This window comes from Nyctibius grandis, chromosome Z (genome assembly GCF_013368605.1).
Source record: "Nyctibius grandis isolate bNycGra1 chromosome Z, bNycGra1.pri, whole genome shotgun sequence".
NCBI classification, from domain to species: domain Eukaryota; kingdom Metazoa; phylum Chordata; class Aves; order Nyctibiiformes; family Nyctibiidae; genus Nyctibius; species Nyctibius grandis.
Genome location: NC_090695.1, coordinates 70418150 through 70428947, shown reverse-complemented (window position 1 = coordinate 70428947; position 10798 = coordinate 70418150). Strand labels below are relative to the sequence as shown.

Below are 10798 nucleotides of genomic sequence, written 5' to 3'. Positions count from 1 at the left end.
ATCGGCGCCTCCATTGGGTACCTCTTGTTTCAGGAAGATGCCAGCACCTTGTGCACAGAGAGGTGAACCACCAGAGTGGTCAGTCCTTGTTATCCTGGCTGCTGTCCTGCCACGTCAGCAAGACGTGCCTTCAGGCTTCATTTCAGGAGAGCATTGCCTCAGCCAGGCTGCCTAGTTGGCCCTGAGAACGTTTTGGCTGGAGGAAAGCTGCCATGTTCATAGGCTAAATATGGGGTTTACTTGAAGTACATTCAGATGGAAATGTCATACCTCTTGTGCCTCAGTCGTGTGAAAGCCAGTCTCCCGGGGTGCCCTGAGAGGTGAACTGGAGAAGCTGGTGTCCGGTGGGAAGGGGCTTGCACTGACCCCACATAAAGGAAAAGTCTCCCATTGAGGTAAAGCAGGGACAGGCGTCTTTCTGAAAGGTCCTCAGGGATTGATTTATGTTGTGGCATGGCAACGGAAAGATAAAGGATAGCTTTTCCTTAACTGAAATCGCATAAAGAGAAACTTTTTGAGGTAAGAGGCAATGTTTTCACTTGTGGCTCTTCATTTGCCCTGTGTGTTGAACAGTGGTTGAATAACAGTTACTAAAGCCATTTGTTTATATTGTTAATGTGTTGACTTTGTATTTTTTTTTTGTTTGTAGTGGATAAATGCAGAGCACAACAAAACCATCCCTCCCTTTCTGGGAAACACACATAAGAGTGCAGTTGACACAGGGGCTTGAAGGCTTCAGAATGGTATTCAACCATGCTAAAACCAAGAGCCATTTTTTATTATTTAATATTAATCACATCTTCTGTAACTCTACATATTCTGTGCATATTTGTGTCACTGTATATGGAGAGACTGAAGCCCCACTAGAATCGACCCTTCACAAACTGAAAGGTCTTTGTAACAAGGATTCTACCACTTTACCAAAAAGCTGTGACATATTACCATATTTTATTTTTGACACTGTGATCACATTTTCCTAGTACCAAGCAAAGCAAAAGGCAAATTACTCCAGAACAAAGAATAAAACATTTTGTTTATGTATACGTGGAAAGAGTTGGCAAGCATGCAAGAAAAGCTGTAAGTTATCAGAAATTTCAGGGGGTTTGCTACAAAAAGCAAACCTAAAAACTGGTTGGAGTCATAAACGTAATGTCGTGTGCACTTAGATGTGTGTAAATTGAATGGCAGAATAGATGCTGGTGGTCCACAATTATAACCAAATGTGATTTTTTTTTGTATTAAATACTTTTGCCCATATGTTAAAAGTAAAACTGGAATAAAACAGGATCTCCAAAAATATTTCCTTGCCTTCAAAGGCTCAGGATCCCAAAAGAAGCTGTAACGTTTTTCAAGTGGAAGTTGCTTTGTAATGAATGCTCTTAAACATTGGCTTGCAAGCCTTCACCCAAATATTGCACATGAATTCTCTACATGCTTCTTTTTTGCTGAATGCCAGTGGACTTTGTAAGGCAGAAAGAAGCAACGAAAAATCTCTCTGGGATGTACTTGTGCTTATCCAAACTAATCTCAAACTAATCTTGAATTTTACAATCCACAAAAGCAAAGGTATAAAAAGAAGTGGCAGCTCCAGACCGGAGGCTCCTGTTTCCCCAAATCTCACATTGTTAGAACTGGATGTAGGGAGGATGGCAGAGATCTATAGCCACTAACAGCATGTTAAATTATCCCATTAGGCTAAAGCGTAGAAACGTGACCTGTTACGCTTGTTTTTATTATGGCCATCCTTAGGGGAGTACTTGTTCCAAGTGAAGCCTTATCTGTTGTCACCGTTTAAGGCTGGGTGGGCTGTTAGATGCTCTCTATTAACCTTCTCCTTCTCCAGAGGGGAAAAGGAAAAGAGAAAAGGGAGAGACTTATGGGTTGGAAAGTTAAAACAGTTTTAATAAACAATGAAAAGAAAGAATATAATAAATAATGAACTGTATACAAAACAGCTACTGGGCTCCCCCCGCTCTGATGACGACTGCGTCCCTGCTGACACTGCAGGGCAGGCGCTAGGCAGTCCCGGACCAGACCCAGCAGCAGCAGGAACCGGGTTCAGGAGCGATGGCAGGAGTGCGGGCAGGGTCCTCCCAGGATGTTGTCCACAGGGGAAGAGAGCACAACCCTCGTGGTCCCTCAGCTGTATACTGAGTATATCATGTGTGTGGGATGGAATACCCCGTGGTCCCGTTTGGGTCACCTGTCCTGTCCACTGCTCCCCGCAGGTGTGGCACTTTACGGTTCCTTCCTCTGTGGGACAAAGAGACCCAACAGGAACCCTAGTTCCCATGGCAACAAGCCCGTGTAGCCAACTTCAGAAAGTAGTCACTTAAAAGACACTTAACTGAAAAGTCTATCCTAGTCCAAACCATGACATTCCACTCCTTATTCCATACCATCTATGTTATACTCAGCTCACCACTCCTTTTTCTATTTCCAAACATATATACAGATATCACTAGTCCATGATTGTGGGTTTCCATCTGGCATAGCAGTCTCTCAGGGCAGGAGAGATGGTAATGATATTTCTCATGGTTTGTGCCCACGGGTTGCAGGTTAAAGATGTCAACCTCAAAGATGTTACTGGATGCCACTTGATGAAACCAGCTATGGTTTCATCACCACTGCGTGAACCTGAAAGATACTTCTTGAACACTGTTAATATCATGCTGTTATTAACATCATACAGTTCAAAACTGAGTGTTCTAACCCAGAGTTAGGTCCCCCTGAGGCAAACATTGGACTTCACCATCCTCCAGCATCACCCACTAAGTACATCCAGGCCCTTGGGCGAAAGCAGTCCCATGAATGGGTTTGCCTTTGCCTGAAGCAGGAAAAACCTAGACAGTTTTTCCCAACAGACACCTTTCATGCACCACGGGGACTTTATCTCCGTCTACCGTATGCAGGTCTGACTGAGCAGGGCCAGCATAATTGATAGACCTGCTGCTGTTAACTAGCCAGGTGGCTTGTGCCAAATGCATATACCAACTTTTAAAGCTTCCACCCTGCACTGCTTTCAGGGTAGTTTTTAACAACCCATTGTACCATTCACTTTTACCAGAGGCTGATGCATGATAGGGGATGTGATATACCCACTTGATGCCATGCTCTTTGGCCCAGTTGTTTATGAGATTGTTTTTGGAGTCCCATTGTCCAACTCAATTCTCTCTGGCGTGCCGTGTTGCCGTAAGATTTGCTTTTCAAGGCCCAGGATAGTGTTCCGGGCAGTGGCATGGGGCACAGAGTATGCTTCCAATCATCTGGTGGTTGCCTCCACCATGGTAAGCACATAGCTTTTACCCTGGCAGGTTTGAGGGAGTGTGATGTAGTCAATTTGCCAGGCCTCCCCATATTCATATTTAAACCACCACTCCTTCATACCACAAAGGTTTTAACCATTTTGCTTGCTTAATTGCAGCGCATGTTTCACAGTCATGGGTAACCTGTGCAATAGTGTCTATGGTTAAGTCCACTCCTTGGTCATGAGCCCATCTGTATGTTGCATCTCTCCCTTGATGACCTGAAGTGTCATGGGCCCATCAAGCTAGAAACAGTTCATCTCTGTGTTCCCAGTCTTAAATTTGTTAGGAACACTTTAGCAGCCTAGTCCACCCATTGGTTGTTTAGATGTTCCCTGGTGGCCTGACTTTCAGGTACATGAGCATCTACATGGCACACATTCACGATTAGTCTCTGTAGCCGGGCAGCAATATGTTGCCGCAATTCAGCAGCCCAAACAGGTTTACCTCTGCGTTGTCAGTTGCTCTGCTTCCACTGCTTCAACTACCCACACAAGGCATTTGCTTAAAAGAAACTTAACTGAAAAGTCTGTCCTAGTCCAAACCAGGACAACAAACAAGACAAATCCTAAAAAAGAATATTGCCACATTAAAAATGTATCAAAAATAATCTGATAACTGGCTTCCAGTAGTCATCTGTGAAAGCATTCCGCTGACTTTGTTTCCATATAGTCAGGATTAGAAAACTCATGCAGGATTTCCTTTTTTAAACTCAAAACAGGTACTGCTGCTTCTTTTTCAGTCTCCTTATACAAAACTATCCCTCCTTTAACTTGCGCAGAACATTTCTTAATTACTTCAAAGAAGCCTTGCTACCGGACAGCTGTTCTGACCAACTCATGTTCTCCAAGTAACTTTCTGTCCCTGTCTGTGGACTACACTAAAAAAAATAAATATTTTACGTTACCAGATATTGCAGGCCTCAGACATCTGAAATAGTATGACAGGTATAAAATAAAGCCACGTTTCCTAAGCTCTCAAACAAGAACCCTAAATAGGATAATGTGGTATCCCGTAGTAGACAAGACACAAAAGGGAGCTATTTTTTTCAAATGACCTTAAAACTTTACAATATTATCCTTATAATATATGTCAGTGTCTTCTTTACAAGAGGCTGTGGAGAAAAAATTAACACTTTTGGAAAAAGTATTCTATAAAATTACGTTTTTAAAATTTAACATGTTGCCTTTATTAGTACACTTGACAGTTGTGAAAGATTATTAGCAAAGGAAGTTTACAGAGCCTTAACTTCATTGATTTACATTTTTCTGTTAGTGACACAGACCCTCCAGAATTAAGACAATCACCTCACTAGGACAGAGAAATGGTTTACTAAGGCAACCAGTTTTTAGATATCTAGTCTGCATAAGAATATTTATTTATCAAAAGCTGAATATTTCTTCTGGAAATAATAACTCTCCCACCCACCCCTTTCGCTTATGCTCTCCCCTTTTTAAAACCAGATGCTAGCTTCAGACTGCAGGTTGTGTGTGAAGACAGATTTATTGTTACACAGATGTGATGCAGCTACATGCATTCCAGTTCCAAGAAAAGCAGGCAGTTCTACTCAGCTTCACCTGTTCATTTCTTGCTTGTATCTTTCACTTCAAAGTTGCAGCAAGAAATGTGTCCATCCACATTTGTTGCAAGTATAAATATGCGATGTAACAATTATTCCAGATGTGGGGTCATTTCTTTTTCTTCCCTTTACCTTTCTTGCCTCCCTCTCCTTGCTGAAGGCTTTGATCGCTACCTCCCATCTTTTGGGTTCTTGTTTTCAGTTTGGGAATGGTTTCTGCAGCATACAGCATTACTGATTTACCTAAAGATACAGGGAGAGATCAATGCATGCCTACACTGTTAAGAACATTTGCATCATTTTCAAAGTTAGAAACTTCAGCCCCACTTTAGATTTCTGTTAAACTAGACATAAAGCCTAGGAGTTCTGCTTCCTTCCTCTGTGTAGCTAGAAGGTTGTGAAAAACTCTTCTCAACCTTTTTTTTTTGATTTTAAAAAAGCACAGGACCAATAAATGTCACAGCAGACTGGAACAGGCACATAACCTGACAAACATCTCCAAAGTATCTACATCCTTCCTGTTACTCTTTCCCTTCACCTCTTAATGGCCTAAAATACCAGGGACAGAATGACCAGGCAAAACCTACAACCATTTTCAGAATGGCACTGCTGCCTTCCAGCAGGAATATGGTTTTGAATAGTCTCCTTCTGACCAACAGCATTCTTACGCTACTCTAGATGCAGTATTCTTCTTGTTCTTCCCTTAAGATACACACTTTTTCAGATAGATATTTGCTTCCCTTTCACACACTGATTAATTTTCAGGAAAAATGCAAAAGAATGACTTGTCATTCAAGATGAACCATTCCTGTTAATTGGTTAAAGGGAGATGTTCCACTGTTAATTTATTAATATGGCCAGCAGAAAACTCAGCTGAACTCAGTATTATATTTTATCAGTTTGGCATCCACACTGAGGCCTAGTCGAGATATGTAACCCAAGAAAACAGTGGAATTTAGCCATTTTAATATAAAATCCTCCGTTTTAACTGTTAATAAAACAATAAGCCAAAACTGAATAGCTGCTTTGTTCAGCACAGCAATCACACAACACTCCCCACAAGCACCTTGAATGCAACCACTGAAGAAGCAGCAGGTCAAAGACAACAGCATTTTACAAACTCCACTCAACGCTCACACGCCAACTTGATTTGGTTTACTTATACAGGCAAAGAGATTGATTTGGTTGACTTATACAGGTAAAGAGATTTAATGTAAAGCTGTAAAATTTATAATAGTGAAACTAATTAAACAAGCTGGTAACATAACAAAACAAACAAAGTCTTTCTGGTTTATTAGCAGATAAAGTGCCTAACCCAGGTACTCTACTCACGTGTTGGAAACTGAGGTAAACATGGGTTGCCGTCATCTTGTTTGAGCTGGATTCGTACTCTACCTCTGTACTGCACATCTCTGTTCCACTCTCTAGGATACATCTTATTTTTCTGTCATGCAAAAGGTGAAACTTATTATAATAAGTACTGGAATAATTTTCTGCAAAATTTGTCAAGCAATTGACCTAAGTCATAGCAGCCTGGAATGCTGAACAGATGTAAACCATAACCGTAGCTCTCCAACAGTGTCATCCACCATTTAGCCATTGCAGTAGTATGTATCCAAAGCTATAGCATAACTTTTTCAGAAGCACTGCTGCAACCAGCTACTGATACTGACCAATTTAGCGAGTAACCTGCTACAGGAACTGTTCTACTTCCCCACGAGTCTGGACCATGGTGACACAGATTTTTGTTTCATCTCCACTGCCACAAATCCTTCTGGACACCTACAGACAGTAAGTCATAGGTCACAGTCTGAGGCCGGCTGCTTTTGGATACTCATAGCCTTCATTTTTGTTAAAATGTTACAGGTTTCTTACTAGTACTGATTATTTCACAGGCTGGTGTGCACTAACATGAATGTATTCAACTTCTTCAGAAAAGCAAAGTTATTTTGTACTGGTTTTTGGATACCAGTCACACTCTTACATGAGGATCTAAATTCTTAGAAAATTCAACAGTATTTTAAATTAATGATTACTTCAGAAAACTAATTGCAAATGTTACCTCTCCAGCAACTCAGACTCATTATCTAAGAAAAAAGTAACCAACTTAAACTCTTAAATAGTTTAAGAGCAAGCAGGTACTGCAGTAAAAAATTAACATTCTCTGGCTAAAACATAACTCCAAAGGACTCCAAAGATTTCAAGCATCAGAATCCTGTTCCTATGGGACACTCATTCCAAAAGGTAATCACCTTTCATTAAAATGTGCCCTTTTAAAAGCTTAATTTGTGAAGTTGCAGCTTGCAAAATTAGCTTTTATGCTGACTCACTTTTAAGGATCTAGAATAGTCTTCTCAGAAGGATAGCGAAATAAAAGTAATTGTTTTATAAGCTTAAAAGTGGCATTGTCTCAGAGCTCTGGGTTATTCCTGCCTTGCATAGTTTTCCAACATTTACTTCATCATTATGGTCAGTTATTACTCAAAGCAAGCAAATATCCTGGCTGATAACAAAAACCTTCCCAATTGTAATTTATCCTATCTTGAAGAAAGATATAATGAAAGAAGAACAGAGACACATACCAAGTTTGTGGGGTTTTTTTGTGGTGGGATTTGTTTTTTTTTTTTTTCTAATTACCTCTAATAGCACATTGAATCCAACTGCTGCACATACATCTTGGATTTCCGTAGATGTGGGATTTTCAACAGCCTGTTGAAACAATGTGCTACAGTTAATTATTTTTCAATGATGAACTATCCATACAGCAATAGTTAGCAGTTTCCCACCCTATACTCTATAACTAGAAAGAGCAGATGGGGAAAGAGAAGATACTTCAAATAATGACAAAACTAATGTAGAAGTCATCTGTGAGCACTCCTATGGTCTAGAAAACATAAAAATAATAAAAAAGAAGACATAAGACATCAGTAAAACAGGAAACGTTAGACAAAATTAATTAGGACAAGGGAGCAAGTCAAAGAATTGCTTAGGAAAAGTAATTGAAATGAAACAACATTTATTATATTTACAAAAAAACCCAAAAGCCACGAATCAGCAACAGCAAACTTCTAAAGAGAAAAGAATAGACATTTTCTAGGCACAGGGCAGCAGACTTCTCCCATAGATAGACCTTTGACTGAAAACTTGCATGCTCAAGAAAGATTTTATTTGTAACTATTATCAGGAAAAAACCCAACCCTATGCAGTAAGAAAAGCCCTTTATACTCCCAGCACTGCTTCTTAAAAATACTATAAAGGAGATGACCAAAAACTGTTTCTGGACAGATTAAAAGCAATAAAAAAATACCAAGTCTATGTGCCACATGCACTGTAAGTTCTATCTCTGACAGCAGCAAAGGGGACAGGGCACAGAATATAGACATATAGAGTCAGTCACCAAAACCCAATCATTAGCTAACTATTCCTTTCTGCGTCGCTTTCAAATTTGGCAAACTACTTATGTAGGAGGTTGAGTGCATTAAGTTTCTCATTACTTCATCTGCTTGCCAAAGGTGCTGCTCACATGAGAGTAGACACTTAAACCCAGTGTTCTACCGAATTCACATGCTGACAGTAGGTTATTTTCAAATACACTGTAATTTCCAGTTATTGAGCTAGTTGCATGGGGGATAGGAAAAATCAACAGCTTTGAGATTTATTTTCCAACTCTCTATACACATTTTGCATAGCAAAACAAAACATTGTATTTCCCGGCCACCCACAAAATTACTTTGTCTATAGGTATCCTTCTTCCTTCTGCTATTGTCTTCTTGTTATTCAAATATGCTGGATAAATGCAGATGAATCTAAAAAGAGAGAACAGTAAATAAGTAAATAATATCAACTCCTTAGTTGTTTACGCAATATTTTCCTAGTAAAACAAAAAATTAATCTCATGGCTACAACACAAAAGTTCCCACAGCAGTTTAGAACAACCATTTATTTTCCCCAGGCCAATTAGTAAGATGTTGCAAAACCCCATTTTGAGTTATCCAGGACACTGCGTGACCGTTTGGCTGAAATGTTCCTCGCACGATGTCACTTTTTGGGGCACAGCGTGACAAGGGATGGTGGTATCTGTCTTGAGAAAAAAAGAAGGCTGAAAGAGAATCTTTTGACCCATTTTTTAAACCTCTGAAACCTAGAAGGAAACATATACACTTCCCTGAAAAGAATAAAAGAAGGCTTCCTGAGAAGGTTGTAGTACACTAATTGCTGACTAAGTTCTTGATAGAAGCGAGAAGCAGGGTTATTTTCACTACGGATTTTTTTTTTTTTTTCTTATTCACACACATGACAACTCAGATTTGGGTAAGTTATAAAGCCTCTGAAAAACTATGCTTAGAAACTTGCTTAAGATTTTTCTGTAGATTTAAACCTGTCAAGCACATACCGGGGACAACAGTGACAGAACCTCAGTTATACTATTAGACAATAAAAAACCCAGCTAGCTGAGGCCTACAAGGAGAGGCTGAAGAATGCCTACATTTGAATGAGACGCTATGACAGCATAAGAAAACTGGGAAGCAGAAAGTGAGCAAATAATCTGTACCAGACTAATGTTCAGTTAGCTGGAGACTGATGAGGCTCACTGATCCTTACTGCCTGCCAGGAAACATTCTTGCTGCCTCTAAAACTAGTCTCAGTCATCTCAGCTCTTATTACTCTTTTCCTCCTAAATACCTTTTCACTGGTATTTTCCCCTATTAGCTACAGTCCTCTCACAACACATCTAGTACTTCTGTGTAAGCGGCTGTGTTCTGCACAGGAAACTTTCAGTCTTGTTTCTGATGTTCACAACCACTAACATACTACACTGACCACCACCATCTCTTGCCCAATTCGCCTTTTCGGAGCTTTAAGTGACACATTAAAAGCATGACAGGATAGCACAGCTTCAAGCACTCCAGAATCAAAAACTGCCCAATCTCAACCTCCCACATCAACACACGCACTGAGATCACCTTCCTCGATGACCCTGGTGCAACAGAAACCCCCGCTGCCGTGAATCACGGAGGCAGGCCACTGCAAACCTGCCTGCTGCCTCTGGGAATCGACCGCAGCTCACTGCTCGGGAGCAGCTCGGTGTGCCAGCTGCACCACGCTCAGGTGCGGCCATGTTCTGGGACGAGCCACTGCAATACGACCACACTTGCTCGGAAATGTTATTACGGCGGCAGGCCTGACCCATCTCCCGCCGTCCCGAGCCACCCGGGCCGCCCGCCCGGCGCCGGGAGCTCACGCCGCCGCCCGCTCCCTCACCGCCGGCTGCGGCCCGAACGCGCCCCCGGCCGCGCCCCGCCCCAAGGAAGGGTGCCGGCAGCCTCCGACACGAGGGCAGCAGCTGGGCACGCCGCTGCCTCGGAGGGCACGGCCCACGTTACCTCTCCTTATCAGCCGCAGACGCGGCGGTGGCGGCAGCGGCCATGATCACGGCACCCCCACGGCCGCCGCCGGCCCGCACCAGCCTCACCGCTCCTCCCCTTCGCCAGGAAATCCCGCCCTCGCCCTCTACGCCCGAAAATCCCATTGGCCCGTATTACTGTCTTTAAAGCGCATCACCCTGTGAAGAGGCGCCACGTACATGCCTCTGGGCAGCGTGCGCAGCCTCCGCCGCGCATGCGCGTTTGCGGCGGGAGCGTGGGGCTCGGCGGGAGCGTGGGGCTGGGCGGCAGGGTGCGGCGGCCGGCTGAGGGGTGGGCCTCGCTGGAGAACGAGAGCGGCGGCCTCCGGGTCTGTGGAGACAGAAACTCTTCGGTCAATACCGGACGCGTTATGCGAGAATGATGCAGTACTGAGCAGTCACTGCGGTAGCTCACTGGCGTCAGGGGGCATAGGCCGCACCGCCTGCCTGGGCTGCGTGTGCAGCCTCAGAGAAACAACATCAGGGGCGAAATGCCCAGAGCAAGGCACG

The 10798-nt window shown here is 42.6% G+C and overlaps 1 protein-coding gene across 3 annotated transcripts; it reads right to left on the bottom strand.

The window, feature by feature from the left end:
- Positions 1–4469: 4469 nt before the first annotated feature.
- Positions 4470–10365, bottom strand: SRP19 (signal recognition particle 19). 3 transcript variants are annotated; one of them, XM_068423409.1, is made up of 5 exons: positions 10269–10365; positions 8615–8690; positions 7522–7593; positions 6217–6328; positions 4470–5127 (listed from the first exon to the last, which is right to left on the bottom strand). In XM_068423409.1, exons 1-5 carry the CDS (start codon positions 10310–10312, stop codon positions 4994–4996), a joined length of 438 nt encoding a protein of 145 aa, XP_068279510.1. In that variant the 5' UTR covers positions 10313–10365; the 3' UTR covers positions 4470–4993. The 3 variants fall into 3 exon arrangements, with proteins under 3 accessions (XP_068279510.1, XP_068279508.1, XP_068279509.1); XM_068423407.1 differs by lacking the exon at positions 10269–10365 and adding an exon at positions 9849–10090; XM_068423408.1 differs by lacking the exons at positions 4470–5127; positions 6217–6328; positions 10269–10365 and adding exons at positions 6564–6666; positions 9849–10117.
- Positions 10366–10798: the final 433 nt, after the last annotated feature.

Excerpts from the sequence above, each read along its gene's own strand:
- SRP19 (XM_068423407.1), bottom strand. The coding sequence starts at position 10,075 with ATGGGTCAGGCCTGCCGCCGTAATAACATTTCCGAGCAAGTGTGGTCG. Across the intron at positions 7,594-8,614 it reads GAAGGATACCTATAGACAAA|GCTGTTGAAAATCCCACATC; the intron begins GTAATTTTGTGG and ends TTGTTTCAACAG. Across the intron at positions 5,128-6,216 it reads TTTACCTCAGTTTCCAACAC|GTAAATCAGTAATGCTGTAT; the intron begins GTGAGTAGAGTA and ends CTGTATCTTTAG.